The following is a 21,323-nucleotide window of genomic DNA, read 5'->3' on the forward strand; positions in this document are numbered from 1 at the left end:
AATAATCGATAGTTGCAGGCAGCCTTAGTGATTGGTTTTTACCTTCCATAATCAGCATCCAGAATGTAACTCAAGTTATGGTGCCCTATGATGAAAAATATGTGTTTTAATAACAATTTCAAGCATAAATAAATACTGTATTCCATCATTATTAGTTGTATACTGTATAAATCATCAACCAAATTGTCTTACCAACATATGACCCAGTCATTCTGCAGCTCATGTATCCCCAGTGAGAACCTTCATGGTCCAAAGTCACACCATAGCTTTGGGAACATTTCAATGTGTATTTATTCATGTAAATAACAATAATTAATAATTAGTAACAAAATACATGTCATGCATCATACTGTATATTACTCAACATACAGTTACAGTATAACAAAATATTACTACACTTAACCTGCCATTCTGTAGGTCATTACATATATGTCCATCTACAGCAGAAAACATGTTTGCCACACCATTTTAACTATATTATAGCATAAGTCACCCAACAAAATCGGACTTACAGTTCATCAGAGTTCGGCTTCAGGAGATCACAAGGCATTCCTCCCATGTATGCTCTGAAATCAACAAGGCAAGATGGTACTGAATTGATATAAATGAACTTATATGTGAGCAAACAGGAGATCAAATGATTGTATTTATCTATCGCCGTCATCATTTATAATGATTCTTACCTCAGAAATCTGACGTTGAGACCATTTGTGCTCTTGGCAGTATTGCTTCCATACACATCAGTGAATATCCTACCCCGTAATGTTACCACGGTACCTGCATGTGTGTTGGCAATGGGATTCAGAATTAAGTTAGTAGTAAGTACAGTACAGTACAGTACAGTACAGTACAGTACAGTACAGTACAGTACAGTACAGTACAGTACAGTACAGTACAGTACAGTACAGTAGAACACAGTACAATCCTATATGTTAATGTATTCATTTGTAAAGAGTGTACAAATGGACACTTAAAGGTCCATTTGGTTACATTTGTACACTCTCTGAGTTAAATTAACACTCAGGATTTTTACTGTGTAGAATGTGGTCAGAGACATGTATGTGTATTACAACATGAAGAACTATACTGTACCTGGGGGCCCAGAGACTGGACTTAGACTGTCGATAGTGGGAGTGCGCCACCAGCGGGTCTATATTAACATCAAGAAGCACCATTAGGAATGGTAAAAACACACCATCAAACAAACCACATCCTAAAAACACTCTACATAGAACACACCATTGTTCTCATGTCTTACTAAATAAAGTACATCAATCAATCACTCAAAACCACAGTATGATTCACCTAACAAATGTATCAAATATAAATACCATTGCACTTAAAACATTTTAATAAGACATAATGTATAGGCCTAATGTTTCACATTTATTTGATGTAAAAAATAAGTCTTACAAAGAAAGTGCACCAGCCGTATGGGTTGGGTGAGCCCCCGCATATCTGGCTGTCAGGAATGGGAACACCATCCACACTAACATGGGCCCAATATGTATCGATTGGCATGGATCTGTCACAGGAAAAAAAGAGTAAACATTTTTATATGCATTTAGTTGCTCATAGAGTTAAGCCTAATTTATACTTTTCCGGCCGTACCATGAAGTACATTCGTTTTTATCCATCATTACAGTTTTCTCTTCTATTATGTTATTATTGTGATTATTACTATTATATGAGGCCTAGGCCTGTTTTAGCTTGTAGCTAAACATCACTCAGCTGCAGTCACACATTGAACTTTGTTGTGCTACTGCTGTGCAATGAAGTGTTCTTCTTCACATTTGAACAATACTTAAAGGTAGGGTAAGTGATATTTTTTGGTTAAAACAAAACGTTTTTTGTTAAAAAGTTAAAGCACTATTTTCTGATAGTATTAATTGCCATAGTGTTTGTTCAGAAAATACATTTTCAGGTGGGTTGCCAATCATCAGCCAATCAGGAAAGAGTACCCATTTATCAGCTCCAATTTTATAGTGTTCCAGACTTCCATTGTAAAAAAAAAACTGCACATTTATTTGTTTCATCACTTCCAATTTAATTGTTTAATCTGTATCCTGTGCAAGTTCTCGCTCCTGATTGGATAAGATAGGTATCCTGACCTGAAAATGCATTTTTTTTTCCTTTCTAAAGAGCTGGAGAGACTCCTGTTACTGAACAAATATTCTATACCTATATCCGAATATGGAGCTATTTAACAATTATTTTAAGAAAAAAAATCACTTACCCTACCTTTAAAATATATTATAATTTTTTTTTGCAGCCAGGTTGGCTCTAATAGCCTACTCCACTCTTCACAGATAGGCTAATGAACAGGCTACATCAGCTTTAGTATACAGGTGTAAGTAGGCTACGGTACCTGGTATAACACATGATTTGACTGCCATGTGTTGAGTCTCTCTCCACATCACAGGGGACTGAGAGGGTGGTTGACACCAGAGTCACACGGTTGCCGAAATTGTCATCTTTAGGACTCAACTGGAACTGGTTTTCTTGAGCAAAGCCTGCAGAGAGGAGAGGACGCACGCGTACAAGCTACTTTAACGCATTGTAGATAGTTTATGAAACTCATGTGAAGGTATCGCTTGCAAAAATAGACAACGGATCTACCATGCAGAGCTGTAGATTAGTTATTTTTTTGCAAACGTCATCCTCACGCGATGAATTAAGCTTTAGAATCTTAGTTAAGATCCTTGAAAATGACAAAATAGCCTTTCACAGCGTCCTGCACTCAAATTGCATCCTGACAGACAGGCAGTGTTGGAAAGTAACTAAGTACATGTACTCAAGTAGGCTACTGTAGCCCACTTAAGTACAATTTTGAGGATTTTTTACTTTACCGGAGCATTTCCAATTTTCACTTTACTTCTACTCCACTACACTTCTCAGACTCAGAGGCAAATATTGTACTTTTACTCCACTACAATTATTTGAAAACTTAGTAGTTTTCGTAGATTATATTACTATTACAAAACATGCATGCACTTTATGTTTGGCTATTTGAAAATAGCCGATCTACAAGCTCATAATGAATGAAGCTGACGAATCTAGCCTGATTCTTCTTGCAGTGGATGCGCAGTTGGCATACATGTTTGTTGGTTTGTTTCTTACCTTCTCCTGTGATTGTAAGTCGTGTCGCTCCGTTTGAGCTCCCATGCCTTGGCGACACTCTGATGAGTTTTTGAGCATCTGAAAGAGTAGTTTTCTTTCTTTTAACAGCTGTAAAAGTAACACTGGTCTAGAGCCTATAGGCTAAAAATAGAATAGCCTACTATAAAAGAGCTTTTATAGGCATATGCACAGTTTGAATTGCTTCGTTGTTGTTTAGATGAAGCCTACTTACTACAGCAGCACCAAAGTACGAAGAAGACAGCGACTGGCAAGTGCAGATGCCAGTGCGCGGCGCGCTCCATCCTCGGAAATAGATGTCCCTGGATGTCCCCTGGATGTCCCCGGCTGAACGTCAACTCACTTCTGACACTAAAACAAAGTGAGCTTGTGACAGGTGGTGCAGCTGGAGGTTCGCTCTTTCTCTGTTGATAGTCCGGTCTCTTCAAAGTTAAGAAAAAAAGAATTTTTTTTTTTTTTAGCCTATATTAAACACATTGACATTTTAAGGAATAACGCGAAATGGTTCCGTGCACAATAAAACATTTTATAAATGTCTAAAGGAATAACAGGATAACACACAATCCGTGCATATAATTGAAGTAAAAAGTTAAGTAGACCTAACAAAGTATCATTTTAGCCATTTCATTGAGTGTATCACTATATCTACCTGTAAACCAGAGAGCAACCACTCAAAGAATAGGCTACACTGGCATTTATAACTGTGAGCCTGTGACCGTGTGACGTCTGTGACTGTCACCTGGAACTGGGAGGAGAAACGATCAGCTCATGTCTTTTCTTTTCATGGATTTATTTGTTGTTGCTTTATTGGACAGTGCAGAAAGGTGGAGGAGGGTCTAAGAGAGGCCAAACAGTAAACACTGTATCTAGCCTACCTAATTATACTGTAATTGATGTTTTACATATATCTTGCTTTCGTGGCCTATTGTTTTGTCATCCTCAAAAATTGGAAAGCACTTTGGGTCACCTGCTGCTGTTGTTTTGACCCTATTTTGAACTACAATGAGGTATTTGGCAATTATATACTGTAGATTAGATAGTATTTTATTCAGACAGATGGATGTATACCTGCTATCCTAGTTATCATCTTTTGTAGCACTTGTCTTGGCACTATATTTATGCAATTCACTAACATAGAGTGATTTGACATTGTAGCAAGGAAGAGAAAGGTACAGGGTTTGAACTATGAGAGAAATACTATGTAAAAAGTAAGCTATACGTTTGCTTGAAATTACAACAAATTACACAATTATCAGGGATGCTGTGAGAACATTATACCCAAAGAAACTGCCACACCTTGTTATGCAATGTCCATATAAGAGCAGCTGCACTATGAATTAGTGAATGTCTGTTATCCTTTTAACTTTTTATTAAGTGTTACTCAAACCAATCTCAAGAATGACCGACAGATGCTTCCTGTATCTGAAGTTCACTTTTTTTGTTTTGTTTGAAAGAACAAGGAAGTCAGTCATTCTTCACCCACAAATGTTTTTACCTTTCTTCTAATTTTCCCCCTCAGCAAGTGATGATGAATATTACATCATGGCCATGAAACACACTAATGCCAAACACAAACATATCAGACACATTAATGGACATGATCACATGCTGTCATAGACTTTTTTCCTCCATAGAACCTTCAAGTCTCCTAATGTGTATATTTGTCTCCTTCCTCTCTCTGCATTTGTCATCAGTATTAGGACATGTTTCCCCCCCCCCCATTTTATGGATTCAGAGTATAATAAACTTTTTCTAGTTTTAATTGGACTGGTCTTGTGACCCTGTACCTTCCTGTTTATATTTTTGTGCATGTGATCATGTACATTAGTGTGTTTGACACACCTCTCGACACATACAATTGAGTATGTAATCACCAATTATTGATTGGTATGAGCCCAGGTGAGTTTCGTTTGCCTTTGTAGTTACAACCAACCAGATTCAAGTTGACTCTTTTTATGTGTACACGGCACGCCCATTTCCCCGAATCCTGATGAAGATCCCATTGGATCAAAAATGAAAAAGTTGTCACAAATTATTTTGTCCAGCACCTGGACTTATAGTATATCATGGCTAGATAGCTACACATTGTGAATAAGACATTTTAGTCGATATGTCAATAAAGCTTTTTGACGTCTTAATTGTGATTGACCTGTGTTTTTGTTGGTCCTGCACCTACCTAGCCTGGTAAACCCTCCCTCCGGAAATCTCATTTCCATTTGATTTCAGGAGTGAGTCTGGCCTGATCCGCCTTTCTGCAATATTGGCTGTGCTGGAGTTGGGCGGGAGTAATACCGTTGACTGACAACCCCTTCAGCCAATGATAATTTTTCCCCTTCAGCCAATCAGCAGTTCACCAATCTAATGTGACGCAACAGGACTTTTGAGACAGCCATGCCCAAAATGGGTTGCCTTATTCGGATACATGGGTGTCACTGCCCGCCCCTACCGGTTCTCTAAATTTTTATTTTTAAATAGGCTTTGTCATGATTAATTGACCACATATATGAAGTTAAACAACTAAATTCTATCCAAACGATATCTTATAAGTAAATTCCGTGCCTCAAAATAGAAGTTAGAGAGCTTTTTGAAGTAAAAAAATAGCGGAGAATATAGCGGACAAGAAAAAGATGGCTGCCGTTCGTGTTTTGGGCTCACTCGAACTCGCCACCTGATTGGCCAACGTAAGCTGTCAATCACAGAACAATGAGCGACGACGCTGATAGGCTCGTCCGTTTGGCGTACACAGCCAATATTGCAGAAAGGCGGATCAGGCCAGACTCACTCCAGGAATCAAATAGAAATGAGATTTCCGGAGGGAGGGTTTACCAGGCTAGCACCTACCCTTCAGTGAATGTGTCAGTTCTATTTGTCTTTTATAGGCAGCGACGCAACCCAAAATTCTACTCAGGTTCAACATCACTAATTAGAAAAACAGGACAGGAATTGCAATGACCAAAATAGCCACAGCTTCATTTATTTCCAAAACTGTTGCATAACAATAAATGAACTCAATATCAAAACACATGATAAAATATAAACATAACACTCGGTGCTTCCCACAATAAGAACAAAAAACTGTACTTGAACTTTAATTGTTGACCTACAGTGAGTAAAAAATGTAAGCTTGAAGTGGAATGTTTCATTCACAAAGTCGCATGTTGAGCTAGAAACGCTCTGATTCTCTGTAGGAGTTCTTTCTTCACGCTGTCAGGAACAAGTGCTGCAAGAAATGTAGGGGGCAGAAAGAAACCAAACTGATTAACACTGGTGCCACACCCTGGTGTAGCAGTATGTATAATCTCACAAACAAAAATAAAAAAATACATCATACAATGCATTGCAATGCAACACGCTGGTAGCTTGTAAATCGGTTCTTGACGGCTAGCAACACTGTTGTGTGATGTAGATGTTGAATCCTTCCTACATATTTTTTTGTTCACGTAACAATGTTTCAATCCGTCTCTGATCTTTGTCGGGTTAAAAAGTCACTTTTAAACATGATGAAGATCTGAGAGGTATCCACACATTGCTATGCAAGTAAATTTGTACAGAGTAGCATACATTAATCTTAAAATGTTTTGGTGGTGAAGACCAGATTTGTAGTTTTTTCCCCGACCACTATCTTGTATTGTACCATACCTCTGCCTTTTGGTGTCACTTCTGTGACCAGGTCCTCTACTGTGACATGTTCCAGGCCCTTTTCTCTAATCACATCTGGACACAAAAATTAAGAGAACCATCAGATAGATACACAATAGTGAGACAACCAGTTTCAGTTGAAACCAGTTCAGGGGGCAAACCCGTCTCTTTCATCAACATGCACCAAATGTTTGAGTGTGTGCCGTGCAACAAACCTTTGCAGTGTGCCTTCAGCTGATCCTTCCACCCACATTCCACCAGCTTTGCCCTGAGCAATTCTTTCAACCTGGGGGGGAAACAATTTATTGTATGAAATCAGTGTTGCCATAGCCTCGATCTCCAGGCTTTTATTGCTTAGTTTTGCTAAAAAATAAAAGCCTGGCCCAACTATAGCCTGTACTGGGTATGAGGAAGTGTTTCATTTCCCAACCAACCAGAGTGCAGTGGGCGTCGCTCGTAATGTTGTGTTAACGGGGCGGGGGTTGACGGACAGATCGGTGAACCAATGGGATCAGGCGCCGTCTCTCGCCGGCTCTATACACACGCCCCTTTATACACAAAATCAGGAGGGTTGCAGCAGGCTAGTGTTGCCATGTCAGCTTATTAAAAGCTACTTTGGGCTTCTTTTTCTGCAAAGTTGCTGGTAAAGATTGGTAGTTGCGGGGTTTTTTGGGGCTTGTTTCCAAGTGTACTTGATTATTTAGGCTGGCTTCCAAATGTTTTAATTATCATTTTAACCAGTGGTTCTCAAATATTTCCATGAAAATGTTTGTGCCCAGGGAGCATTTGTGTTGTTAGAATGTTTCAACAACTAAAAAAATCCATTTTTTTTTTATTTATTAGAGTTTTTGAAGATACAAGCGTGTGAGCTTGTAGATCGTCTATTTTCAAATAGCCGATGCATATAGGTTTAAAGTGCTCATGTGGTCTAAGTTACTTCTTTTGGGCTTGTTTTCCTTGCCCTGGTTGCTTATTTCTCTCACAAAATATGGCAACACTGATCTCACTATAATTATACATCGAGACATACAAGACTTTAGTACCCGGACCGGATTTACTTACCGCTCCCGTTCTCCCATTTCTATCAACTTCTGGTTTATTGCAGCCCTCATTTGTGAATCTTTGCTCATGTTCGCTGAAATTAAATATACAGAAGACCGATAGTGATTCATATACACATGTAATGATGTATTTGAAGCAAAGGAGTGAGAGTTAAAGACTAAAGCCAAATTCCATACCCGAAAATCTCGGCCACTCGCTCACTCCCACTCGGTCACTCCGACTCCAAACCGGATGTGCTCAGGGTCCAATTATTCAGTTGCTTCTTGGAGGAGGCGAGTGGAGTCGAGTGGAGGAGCCGAGGAGGCTCTCTACTTCCGCATTTAGCGAGTGTACATCAAGTGTAGGCTCGACCACCATAGATATAAGGCTAGATGGCTCAAGGGGGCGTCGCGAGCGTAGCTCAACCGCGGCCATCTTGGGACGGTCATTCATAACATTATGTCTATGGTGCATATACTTTGAAATAACCATAGGGTGCTCAATTTTCATCCGATTTTCAAACGGTTTGGTGTGTTGTAAACACCAAATATGTAGTTATGATACTGCATACTTATAATTATAATCATGTTTTTTTTTTTATATATAAAATTAAGTATGAAGTATCATAACTACATCTTTGGTGTTTACAACACACCAAACCGTTTGAAAATCGGATGAAAATTGAGCACGCTATGGTTATTTCAAAGTACATGCACCATAGACATAATGTTATGAATGACCGTCGCAAGATGGCCGCCATGTGGCAACGTCGTACTCCATTGGCCAGCAGCGCGGGTGAGTCATCTAGCCTTTATATATATCTATAGCCAAATTCCATTCCCCAAAGTTCGGTCACTCGCTCACTCTCCTCGCTTCCTCCACTCGCACCTAAGCCCCGCCCCTGCGAGGAGCCGAGGATTATTTGCCAGGACGGAGTGGTCGAGCGGTTGCCGTCAAAGGATCGGACTGCACTTAGCGTCATTTCAAAGTGACGGCAAATTCCGCGATCACTTATGACGTCTCAAACAGCTGGACCAGAGCCGTGGATGAAAATATACATGCATAGAATAATATGCAGGTATAGAATAATACAGAATATAGACAATTCATCAATGTGGATGGCCACATTGTTATCTTTATAGTTAACATTTTGTGCAAAGCCTAAGCCATTTATTCCTGAAATAGTGAACGAAGCGCCAGGATGAGCAAACTTACATTTATGAATTAAATCCTGACCCGTCCCTCTTTTTGCTCGTACAGTCCCCAGACCCCCCACCCCCCGCAGCAGTCCCGCACGGCACTGCTGCTTATAACAGCCACCGTATATTACAGAGTATATCTGACTCTGAATTACATCATTCATGCGGTGGCCATACGTCCTCTTTTACCCGGACATATCCTCTTTTGGGGGGCTGTCTGTTTTTCTTTTTTATAAAATCCTTCAAATGTCCGGAGTTTTGAGAGTTTGGGTGATATCCCCCCCACTTCTGGGACGAACATGACTGATAGACATGAAAGAAGACCCTTCGCAGCTAATAGAGAATATTTAATTTTAAGAATCGGTTCAGAATTGAATGAGTATACGGCTATAGTTAAAGCATAAAGTGTCCTCTCCTATATTCAGTCTATATATAAATACAATACATTATTTTAAACATAATCTTTGTCACTGTAATTTATTGTAGTCCATGCACTGCATTGAGGCATGATGCAAGGAGAGAAATGAACTATCAGCTTTAGACAGAATAAGTGTGCACAATATATTACAATGTATATAATTGTATTATGCTTTATATCATACAACGCAATAAAGCCAGTGGCTAGTTGCGTCTTTTCTGTTAATTTACACTGTGTGTGTGTGTGTGTGTGTGTGTGTGTGTGTGTGTGTGTGTGTGTGTGTGTGTGTGTGTGTGTGTGTGTGTGTGTGTGTGTGTGTGTGTGTGTGAGAGATGCGCAACGAGTGATCGGCGGGGGCGAAGGGGGGGGGGCAGCCGGTGTTTTTGGCATGGTTTCGGGTTTCAAGCATTGTTTGTGTGGCCACCATAGAGGTATAATATAACTAGAGGGCGGATTGCCCCGCCCCCAGCTATCATTTCAATGAATGTGCTCAGTGCAAGCCCCCAGATACTGAGAAACATTGAAACCAATAATTCTACTTCCGGCAGGTTTCCGGGTGCTTCAAAACGCCACTGAGCACATTCATTGAAATGATAGCTGGGGGCGGGGCAATCCGCCCTCTAGTTATATTATACCTCTATGGCTCAGTGGCGTTTTGAAGCACCCGGAAACCTGCCGGAAGTAGAATTATTGGTTCGATTTTGTATCCCCATAGAGTTATGAGCATGCGCACTAGTGTCCTTTTTGCGTTCTACGGCAGCCCGTGTGTCAAGGATTGAACGCGAGATATTTATTAAATACACTCGAGATGCATATTTATATGTAAATGCATATGTATGTATGTATAATATGTTTACATATTTATATGTATAAATATAAATATCTCTCAGTATGTTTTGCGCGTGCATGTATTTCTCCCCACCTGCAGTTCCAGCTTTGGCCACTGGGGTGGCAGCTTCAATGTTTCTCAGTAACTCTGGGGGCTTGGTGGCCACATGTGGAGGAGGACCATGTATACGTCACGGGAGAAGGGAGAAAAGAAAAAAAACGTGTACACGTGATGCGGAAGTCTGCCGCGGAGGAGCTGTGGAGTGGTCGAGCTCCATTCCCGAAAATCTCGGCCACTCGCTCACTCCCACTCGGTCACTTCGACTCCAAACCGGATGTGCTCAGGGTCCAATTATTCAGTTGCTTCTTGGAGGAGGCGAGTGGAGTCGAGTGGAGGAGCCGAGGAGGCTCTCTACTTCCGCATTTAGCGAGTGTACATCAAGTGTAGGCTCGACCACTCTCCACATCTCCTCCGCGGCAGACTTCCGCATCACGTGTACACGTTTTTTTTGTTTTTTCCCTTCTCCCGTGACGTATACATGGTCCTCCTCCACATGTGGCCACACAAACAATGCTTGAAACCCGAAACCATGCCCCGAAAACACCGTCTGCCCCCCCTTCGCCCCCGCCGATCACTAGTTGCGCATCTCACACACACACACACACACACACACACACACACACACACACACACACACACACACACACAGTGTAAATTGACTGAAAAGACGCAACAATACGATATAAAGTATAATACAATTATATACATTGTAATATATTGTGCACACTTATTCTGTCTCAAAAGCTGATAGTTCATTTCTCTCCTTGCATGTCTCAATTTAGTGCATGGACTACTATAAATTACTGTGACAAAGATTATGTTTAAAATAATGTATTGTATTTATAGACTGAATATAGGAGAGGACACTTTACGCTTTAACTATAGCCGCACTATAGCCGTACTCATTCAATTCTGAACCGATTCTTAAAAATGTTAATTCTCTATTAGCTGTGAAGGGTCTTCTTTCATGTCTATCAGTCATGATTTATTTCGCTATCAAACAATGTCAAGCAAAATCACAAAATCGTCTGAGTTTTTTTCTTTTTTCTTCGTCCCAGAAGTGGGGGGGATATCACCCAAACTCTCAAAACCCCGGACATTTGAAGGATTTTATAAAACCCCCCAGACAGCCCCCCAAAAGAGGATATGTCTGGGTAAAAGAGGACGTATGGCCACCCTGCATGAATGATGTAATTCAGAGTCAGACATACTCTGTAATATACGGTGGCTGTTATAAGCAGCAGTGCCGTGCGGGACTGCTGCGGGGGTGGGGGGTCTGGGGACTGTACGAGCAAAAAGAGGGACGGGTCAGGATTTAATTCATAAATGTAAGTTTGCTCATCCTGGCGCTTCGTTCACTATTTCAGGAATAAATGGCTTTGCACAAAATGTTAACTATAGACCGCCGAAGTCTGACGTCATTTACACATCCTTTGTTTGTCTACCTGGTTCGCAGTTTTCCACCCCCGTTCTGAATCCCATAGACGTATTTAATATCGCGTCAAATAAGAACTGTGTTCCAAAAATAAACAAATTACCCCGGCGTGTTGACTCTTATGGATATGAAGCATCAACTGACGGTGAGAAAACGCTAATGTTACTTCCGCCGAATTAGTTACATTTTCGCCAGAAACAGACTGTATCAAATATAAGTGACTGACTATCATAAACGATACAGAACCCCATCCCTGACAATAACGCCGACACGCGGTGTTTATTTTTGGACCACAATTCTTATATGAGACGATTCTAAGATGACCCAATGTTATTCTCCATAGAGAAATTACTTCCGCAAACCTGGGGATGAACGAGTCACGTCAGGACTTCGGTGCTCTATAAAGATAACAATGTGGCCATCCACATTGATGAATTGTCTATTCTTATATTCTGTATTATTCTATACCTGCATATTACTCTATGCATATATATTATTTTCATGGCAATGACATGACAAGCTATATGATCGGCTCGGTTGGCTGTGTTGGCTGTGTTCCAGTGATCCAGCTGTGTGAGACGTCATAAGTGATCGCGGAATTTGCCGTCGCTTTGAAATGACGCGCTAAGTGCAGTCCGATCCTTTGAGGTCAGCTGGTCGGCCACTCTGTCCTCGCAAATAATCCACGGCTCCTCGCAGGGGCGGGGATTACGCGCGAGTGGAGGAAGCGAGGAGAGTGAGCGAGTGACCGAGCTTTGGGGAATGGAATCTGGCTTATTATGTACACTCGCTAAATGCGGAAGTAGAGAGCCTCCTCGGCTCCTCCACTCGACTCCACTCGCCTCCTCCAAGAAGCAACTGAATAATTGGACCCTGAGCACATCCGGTTTGGAGTCGGAGTGACCGAGTGGGAGTGAGCGAGTGGCCGAGAGCCACTGGCTTTATTGCTTTGTATGATATAAAGTATAATACAATTATATACATTGTAATATATTGTGCACACTTATACTGTCTCAAAAGCTGATAGTTCATTTCTCTCCGTGCATGCCTCAATGCAGTGCATGGACTACTATAAATTACTGTGACAAAGATTATGTTTAAAATAATGTATTGTATTTATATATAGACTGAATATAGGGTGACTATATTCTGAATTCCCCAAAAGAGGACACTTTACGCTATTTAACTATAGCCGTACTCATTCAATTCTGAACCGATTCTTAAATTTTAAAATTCTGTATTTGCTGTGAAGGGTCTTCTTTCATGTCTATCAGTCATGATTTATTTCGCTATCAAACAATATCAAGCAAAATCACAAAATCGTCTGAGTTTTTTTCTTTTTTCTTCGTCCCAGAAGTGGGGAGGATATCACCCAAACTCTCAAAACCCCGGACATTTGAAGGATTTTATAAACCCCCCCAGACAGCCCCCCAAAAGAATATATGTCCGGGTAAAAGAGGACGTATGGCCACCCTGCATGAATGATGTAATTCAGAGTCAGACATACTCTGTAATATACGGTGGCTGTTATATGCAGCAGTGCCGTGCGGGACTGCTGCGGGGGGTGGGGGGTCTGGGGACTGTACGAGCAAAAAGAGGGACGGGTCAGGATTAAATTCATAAATGTAAGTTTGCTCATCCTGGCGCTTCGTTCACTATTTCAGGAATAAATGACTTTGCACAAAATGTTAACTATAAAGATAACAATGTGGCCATCCACATTGATGAATTGTCTATTCTATTCTGTATTATTCTATACCTGCATATTATTCTATGTGTAACAGGGAGACCTGTCTCCATTCAGGCTTCTGGGTCCACGCCCCAATTACACATGTGTAGGTAATCACTGATTAACCCCTCCCCTGCCTGGTGCTCATGCATTTATTCTAGCTTGGCTCTCTGACTGTAGGCACTGGCTTGTTGCGAACGCGGGAGGAGGCGCGGCTTCCGACCAAGTGGAGCTTACTATGTAACTGCATGGGTTGTGTCTCCGTCTGTGTCTCTGTGTGCACTGCCTGTGTGCAGCTCCTCTGAGATAAGTAAATGTCCAATTTAGACGTACCATACATCAAATGAAAGGTCTTTGAAAACTGAACACACCTGTCAAGGTTGCGTTTAAGCCCGCCCCTTCCCCCGGAAGCCACGCCCCGGAGAAGGCTCCTAAAAACTCCCCATTGAAACCCCATGTTAAATGAAAAGTGCCCGAATCGCTCCCAAACTTTTTCTACCCCCCCTAAGTGGGGGTCTACGAACAAATACATCGGGCTCGGATTTTGGCTCCGCCCCCCGGAAGTGGGTGAAACAGGCACTTCAAACACTTTGTTGAATTGTTCAAAAACATTCCGAGTTTTTTTTTTGTGAATTTGTATTTTTCTAAGATGCTCCTTTTAACGCAGATTGAAAAAAAAAAAAAAAAAAAATAATTTATTGGTTACTTTTTTTTAAATATTTTTTTTCATTCTTTTTTTTCTTTTTTTGCGTTCGCTTACCGCGTTCGCGCGTCTTACTTGTCTGAGCAAGGTAGGCAATGGAGTGTTGTTTTGCTTTTAAACTGTTTACTGTTTTGTATTTATTAATGGTATATGTTCCTCAGGCGCCCTCCTCTCTGCCTCACTGTTGAGGATAAGAGCAAAGGCCAAGAGGTGGTTTCTAGGCCAAGTGGTAGGGCCCAAACCTCACTTAACCTGAGGTATGTAGTGTAAAGTTGCCTTTGTATGGATTGTGCCCTCATATAGTATGGTGGTTATAACATAATTCTGTACTTATAGGCCCCTGTATGCTCCAGCCATTATAGCCCTGCTATGGTTCCACTGTGTATGCTGCCGTGCCCCTGCCCTATAGACAGACATTGACTGTTGAGGTACTTAATGTTCTGTATTTTGGATTGGAAAGTATTTTGATGTATAATTATAATGCCTGGTGGGGGCTAACTGTTGTCTTTTGTTTTATAGGCGCTCCTTAGCTCCATTGCTGCCTTTGCCCCTTTCTTATTAGTTATTTCTTATGTATTGTATTTTACTTTTGCATTGATCCTCCAACTGCCACTGTTTATGCCACTGTTTATATGTATATCTAATCGCCATTTCTTGTACCCCACTAGTTGGAGGCGACCACGGTCGCACTGTGGGGGAGGACTTCTACTATCCACTGCATGCCGTATGTGTGGTTTGTGTGCACCTAACCCACTTAGTGTTGTGTGTAAGTGTTTTTAGTGTTTGAAGTGTTTGAAGTGTCACTGTACTAACTCCTCCGTCTCTCCCCCCCCCCCCCCCTACAGTCTGACTGGTCTTTCACTGATATATTTTATTATAGTGCTTTCGATTCGTTTAACCTTTATTTGTGATTTACCTGTTTAATTAAAGTATAATTGCATGATAATACTACTGTGGCAATTATAATAAATATTATTGATTACCTTGAGAAGCACGTCTCTGCTCCAGTCAATTACAAACGAACCTGTGTTGTACCTGTGTTGTACTTAGTTACTTTAGCACTTTAATTGATTCTTTGGGTGAAACTCCCAAAGTGGCGTAGTCGAAGTTACACATCTGTTATATTTCTGCCATGGTTACATATGCATGTATATTTTCATCCACGGCTCTGGTCCAGCTGTTTGAGACGTCATAAGTGATCGCGGAATTTGCCGTCGCTTTGAAATGACGCTAAGTGCAGTCCGATCCTTTGACGGTGTGGGTACAAGATATGCTCGGCCTGCATTATCTGCGCGGGTCCTTCGCCTGCGACTGACGTCACACACTATGATTGGCTGTACGTCTGAACGATGACGTGGCACATTCTGATTGGCTTGTGGCTTTTTTTCTTTTCAAAACTTTATTGAACACTGTTACAAATCACACTAACTGTTCTTCATATTAAATAACAATGTTATGTTGAACGTCTTTTTCCAGTGGTAACCTATTTATATCATTGATATATAAAATAAGTTTGAAAAGGGCTTAATGGTGATTATAAAGGGTGCGTTCGGAAATTGCGCACCGGAGCACACTCGCCTATTAGTTTGTATTGGCCAGTGCGCTCAGTGCTGTATTTTCGAACGTACCCTTAGTGAATAATGGACAATTTGTTTGTTTTAACAGAACATTTTATTAAATAAGTTTGAAGATGCTTAATGGTGATTATTTAGTGCAGAGGTCTTCAACAGGGGGTCCGCGACCCCTAGGGGGTCCGCGGAGGTACTGCAGGGGGTCCACGAAATTGTTTGATAAATTTTTTTTTTTTTATATATTAAATAAGTTTGAAAAGGGCTTAATGGTGATTATTTAGTGAATAATGGACAATTTCTTTGTTTTAACAGAACGTTTTATTAAATAAGTTTGAAGATGCTTAATGGTGATTATTTAGTCACGCAGAGGTCTTCAACAGGGGGTCCGCGACCCCTAGGGGGTCCGCGGAGGTACTGGAGGGGGTCCGCGAAATTGTTTGATTAATTTTTTTTTGTTGATATATTAAATAAGTTTGAAAAGGGCTTAATGGTGATTATTTAGTGAATTATGGACAATTTCTTTGTTTTAACAGAACGTTTTATTTAATAAGTTTGAAGATGCTTAATGGTGATTATTTAGTCAGTGAATTATGGACAATTGGTTTGTTTTAACAGAACGTTTTATTAAATAAGTTTGAAGAGGCTTAATGGTGATTATTTAGTGAATTATGGACAATTTGTTTTAACAGAACGTTTTATTAAATAAGTTTGAAGAGGCTTAATGGTGATTATTTAGTGAATTATGGATAATTTGTTTGTTTTAACAGAACGTTAATAATATGTTTTCGCGATAATATATTTGTGTCTTTACAATATTAATATATGATAATGTATAATAATATATAAAGATGCCTGCCGCCCGAGGCAATCCAAAAAATCTTCTAAGTGCAAAGTACCACCAGGTCCCTGCGGAGGGGGGTCCCCTCCACCCAGCCTTGTACCCAGGATCAGGGTGCATTGGGCTGGGTAGAGAGGGACGACCGAAGGGGGTCCCCTGGTTCTTTTTGAAAAATACCGAAAATATTATAAGTACAATGTCCCACCATAAAAATGTAAGAAAAGAAAATGTCCCTGTGGAGGTGTGGAGGGGGGTCTCCTCCACCCAGCCTTGTACCCAGGATCGGGGTGCATTGGGCTGGGTAGAGAGGGACGACCGAAGTGGGTCCCCTGGTTCTTTTTGAAAAATACAAAAAATATTACAAGAACAATGTCCCACCATAAAAATGTAAGAACAATTTTTTCGCTGTGGAGGTGTGGAGGGGGGTCTCCTCCACCCAGCCACGTACCCAGGATCGGGGTGCATTGGGCTGGGTAGAGAGGGACGACCGAAGTGGGTCCCCTGGTTCTTTTTGAAAAATACAAAAAATATTACAAGAACAATGTCCCACCATAAAAATGTAAGAACAATTTTTTCGCTGTGGAGGTGTGGAGGGGGGTCTCCTCCACCCAGCCACGTACCCAGGATCGGGGTGCATTGGGCTGGGTCGAGGGGGACGACCGAAGTGGTCCCCTGGTTCTTTTTGAAAAAAAGAGAAAAAATTTCAAGTCCAATGTACCACCTTACAAATTTTAGAAAAAAAAAAAATTTGTGGAGGGGGGTCCGCTCCACCCAGCCACGTACCCAGGATCGGGGTGCATTGGGCTGGGTAGAGGGGGACGACCGAAGTGGTCCCCTGGTTCTTTTTGAAAAAAAGAGAAAAAATTGCAAGTCCAATGTACCACCTTACACATTTTAGAAAAAAAAAAATAGTGGAGGGGGGTCCGCTCCACCCAGCCACGTACCCAGGATCGGGGTGCATTGGGCTGGGTAGAGAAGGACGACCAAAGTGGTCCCCTGGTTCTTTTTGAAAAAAAGAGAAAAAATTGCAAGTCCAATGTACCACCTTACACATTTTAGAAGAAAAAAAAATTGTGGAGGGGGGTCCGCTCCACCCAGCCACGTACCCAGGATCGGGGTGCATTGGGCTGGGTAGAGAAGGACGACCGAAGTGGTCCCCTGGTTCTTTTTGAAAAAAACAAAAAAAATTGCAAGTACAATGTAGCACCATACACATTTAAGAGAAAAAAAAAATTCACTCTGGAGGTGTGGAGGGGGGTCCGCTCCACCCAGCCACGTACCCAGGATCGGGGTGCATTGGGCTGGGTAGAGGGGGACGACCGAAGTGGTCCCCTGGTTCTTTTTGAAAAAAATCAAAAAAAATTGCAAGTACAATGTAGCACCATACACATTTAAGAGAAAAAAATAATTCACTCTGGAGGTGTGGAGGGGGGTCCGCTCCACCCAGCCACGTACCCAGGATCGGGGTGCATTGGGCTGGGTAGAGGGGGACGACCGAAGTGGGCCCCTGGTTCTTTTTGAAAAAAACAAAAAAAATTGCAAGTACAATGTAGCACCATACACATTTAAGAGAAAAAAGAATTCACTCTGGAGGTGTGGAGGGGGGTCCGCTCCACCCAGCCACGTACCCAGGATCGGGGTGCATTGGGCTGGGTAGAGGGGGACGACCGAAGTGGTCCCCTGGTTCTTTTTGAAAAAAACAAAAAAAATTGCAAGTCCAATGTAACACCCCGCAATTAACCCCGTAACACACGCATTTTTTTTTGTTTTTTTCAAAAAGAACCAGGGGCCCACTTCGGTCGTCCCCCTCTACCCAGCCCAATGCACCCCGATCCTGGGTACGTGGCTGGGTGGAGCGGACCCCCCTCCACAACTTCCGGGCGAAATTAGTTTTTTTCTAAGATTTGTATGGTGGTGCATTGGATTTGCAATTTTTTTTGATTTTTTCAAAAAGAACCAGGGGACCACTTCGGTTGTCCCCCTCTACCCAGCCCAATGCACCCCGATCCTGGGTACGTGGCTGGGTGGAGCGGACCCCCCTCCACACCTCCATAGTGAATTTTTTTTTTCTCTTAAATGTGTATGGTGCTACATTGTACTTGCAATTTTTTTTGTTTTTTTCAAAAAGAACCAGGGGACCACTTCGGTCGTCCTTCTCTACCCAGCCCAATGCACCCCGATCCTGGGTACGTGGCTGGGTGGAGCGGACCCCCCTCCACAATTTTTTTTTCTTCTAAAATGTGTAAGGTGGTATACATTGGACTTGCAATCTTTTCTCTTTTTTTCAAAAAGAACCAGGGGACCACTTCGGTCGTCCTTCTCTACCCAGCCCAATGCACCCCGATCCTGGGTACGTGGCTGGGTGGAGCGGACCCCCCTCCACAATTTTTTTTTTCTAAAATGTGTAAGGTGGTACATTGGACTTGCAATTTTTTCTCTTTTTTTCAAAAAGAACCAGGGGACCACTTCGGTCGTCCCCCTCTACCCAGCCCAATGCACCCCGATCCTGGGTACGTGGCTGGGTGGAGCGGACCCCCCTCCACAATTTTTTTTTTTTTCTAAAATTTGTAAGGTGGTACATTGGACTTGAAATTTTTTCTCTTTTTTTCAAAAAGAACCAGGGGACCACTTCGGTCGTCCCCCTCGACCCAGCCCAATGCACCCCGATCCTGGGTACGTGGCTGGGTGGAGGAGACCCCCCTCCACACCTCCACAGCGAAAAAATTGTTCTTACATTTTTATGGTGGGACATTGTTCTTGTAATATTTTTTGTATTTTTCAAAAAGAACCAGGGGACCCACTTCGGTCGTCCCTCTCTACCCAGCCCAATGCACCCCGATCCTGGGTACGTGGCTGGGTGGAGGAGACCCCCCTCCACACCTCCACAGCGAAAAAATTGTTCTTACATTTTTATGGTGGGACATTGTTCTTGTAATATTTTTTGTATTTTTCAAAAAGAACCAGGGGACCCACTTCGGTCGTCCCTCTCTACCCAGCCCAATGCACCCCGATCCTGGGTACAAGGCTGGGTGGAGGAGACCCCCCCTCCACACCTCCACAGGGACATTTTCTTTTCTTACATTTTTATGGTGGGACATTGTACTTATAATATTTTCGGTATTTTTCAAAAAGAACCAGGGGACTCCCTTCGGTCGTCCCTCTCTACCCAGCCCAATGCAACCTGATCCTGGGTACAAGGCTGGGTGGAGGGGACCCCCCTCCGCAGGGACCTGGTGGTACTTTGCACTTAGAAGATTTTTTTGGATTGCCTCGGGCGGCAGGCATCTTTATATATTATTATACATTATCATATATTAATATTGTAAAGACACAAATATATTATCTCGAAAACATATTATTAACGTTCTGTTAAAACAAACAAATTATCCATAATTCACTAAATAATCACCATTAAGCCTCTTCAAACTTATTTAATAAAATGTTCTGTTAAAACAAACAAATTGTCCATAATTCACTAAATAATCACCATTAAGCCTCTTCAAACTTATTTAATAAAACGTTCTGTTAAAACAAACCAATTGTCCATAATTCACTGACTAAATAATCACCATTAAGCATCTTCAAACTTATTTAATAAAACGTTCTGTTAAAACAAAGAAATTGTCCATTATTCACTAAATAATCACCATTAAGCCCTTTTCAAACTTATTTTATATATCAATGATATAAATAGGTTACCACTGGAAAAAGACGTTCAACATAACATTGTTATTTAATATGAAGAACAGTTAGTGTGATTTGTAACAGTGTTCAATAAAGTTTTGAAAAGAAAAAAAGCCACATGAAGAACAGTTAGTGTGATTTGTAACAGTGTTCAATAAAGTTTTGAAAAGAAAAAAAGCCACAAGCCAATCAGAATGTGCCACGTCATCGTTCAGACGTACAGCCAATCATAGTGTGTGACGTCGGTAGCAAGCGCAGGACCCTTATTTTTAACTCTATGGCAGGACCCCGTGCAGATCATGTAGCCGAGCATATCCTGCACCCACAACTGCAACCGCTCGACCACTCCGTCCTCACAAATTATCATCGGCTCCTTGCAGGGGCGGGGCTTAGGCGCGAGTGGAGGAAGCGAGGAGAGTGAGCGAGTGACCGAACTTTGGGGAATGGAATTTGGCCATAGAGGTATAATATAACTAGAGGGCGGATTGCCCCGCCCCCAGCTATCATTTCAATGAATGTGCTCAGTGGCGTTTTGAAGCACCCGGAAACCTGCCGGAAGTAGAATTATTGGTTCGATTTTGTATCCCCATAGAGTTATGAGCATGCGCACTAGTGTCCTTTTTGCGTTCTACGGCAGCCCGTGTGTCAAGGATTGAACGCGAGATATTTATTAAATACACTCGAGATGCATATTTATATGTAAATGCATATGTATGTATGTATAATATGTTTACATATTTATATGTATAAATATAAATATCTCTCAGCATGTTTTGCGCGTGCATGTATTTCTCCCCGCCTGCAGTTCCAGCTTTGGCCACTGGGGTGGCAGCTTCAATGTTTCTCAGCAACTCTGGGGGCTTGAATTTGGCAGGTTTTATGCACAAGCTAAACGTTACCTTCAATCAGAGATGTTTGTGGGGGAACAGTCCTATCACATCATTGTACCGCCGCTACACAGCTATACAAGCTTGAACGTTCCGGTTGCACAGTACCTAGCCCCCTGATACATGACTGTCATACCATAACAGTCATGGAT

The 21,323-nt window shown here is 41.7% G+C and overlaps 2 protein-coding genes across 2 annotated transcripts in view; both read right to left on the reverse strand.

Moving 5' to 3' along the window:
• The window catches only part of LOC308095177 (fibrocystin-L-like), a 51,695-nt gene extending 47,780 nt beyond the window's left edge, over positions 1 to 3,915 (reverse strand). The window contains exons 1-10 of the mRNA XM_080442135.1: positions 3,788 to 3,915; positions 3,353 to 3,560; positions 3,121 to 3,198; positions 2,369 to 2,513; positions 1,414 to 1,525; positions 1,093 to 1,150; positions 684 to 777; positions 513 to 566; positions 193 to 266; positions 43 to 85 (exon numbers count right to left, since the gene is read on the reverse strand). Of these exons, the coding sequence (XP_080298261.1) occupies positions 43 to 85; positions 193 to 266; positions 513 to 566; positions 684 to 777; positions 1,093 to 1,150; positions 1,414 to 1,525; positions 2,369 to 2,513; positions 3,121 to 3,198; positions 3,353 to 3,422 (728 nt within the window). The 5' untranslated portion in view covers positions 3,423 to 3,560; positions 3,788 to 3,915. The remainder of the gene's footprint in view (positions 1 to 42; positions 86 to 192; positions 267 to 512; positions 567 to 683; positions 778 to 1,092; positions 1,151 to 1,413; positions 1,526 to 2,368; positions 2,514 to 3,120; positions 3,199 to 3,352; positions 3,561 to 3,787) is intronic.
• A 2,166-nt stretch (positions 3,916 to 6,081) lies between these two features.
• On the reverse strand, positions 6,082 to 21,210 carry LOC308095197 (transcription and mRNA export factor ENY2-2-like). The gene is made up of 5 exons (XM_080442167.1): positions 21,184 to 21,210; positions 7,840 to 7,912; positions 6,993 to 7,063; positions 6,778 to 6,852; positions 6,082 to 6,358 (listed from the first exon to the last, which is right to left on the reverse strand). Exons 2-5 carry the CDS (start codon positions 7,905 to 7,907, stop codon positions 6,282 to 6,284), a joined length of 291 nt encoding a protein of 96 aa, XP_080298293.1. The 5' UTR covers positions 7,908 to 7,912; positions 21,184 to 21,210; the 3' UTR covers positions 6,082 to 6,281.
• Between the last annotated feature and the right edge of the window lie 113 nt (positions 21,211 to 21,323).

This window comes from Gymnoscopelus braueri, assembly GCF_963280865.1.
Source record: "Gymnoscopelus braueri genome assembly, chromosome: 11".
Classification (NCBI taxonomy): domain Eukaryota; kingdom Metazoa; phylum Chordata; class Actinopteri; order Myctophiformes; family Myctophidae; genus Gymnoscopelus; species Gymnoscopelus braueri.

Coding starts and splice junctions, on each gene's coding strand:
- LOC308095197 (XM_080442167.1), bottom strand. CDS start 7,907: ATGAGCAAAGATTCACAAATGAGGGCTGCAATAAACCAGAAGTTGATA. Junction 6,853..6,992: donor GCTGAAGGCACACTGCAAAG/GTTTGTTGCACG, acceptor TTTTGTGTCCAG/ATGTGATTAGAGAAAAGGGC. Junction 6,359..6,777: donor AGTGACACCAAAAGGCAGAG/GTATGGTACAAT, acceptor CATTTCTTGCAG/CACTTGTTCCTGACAGCGTG.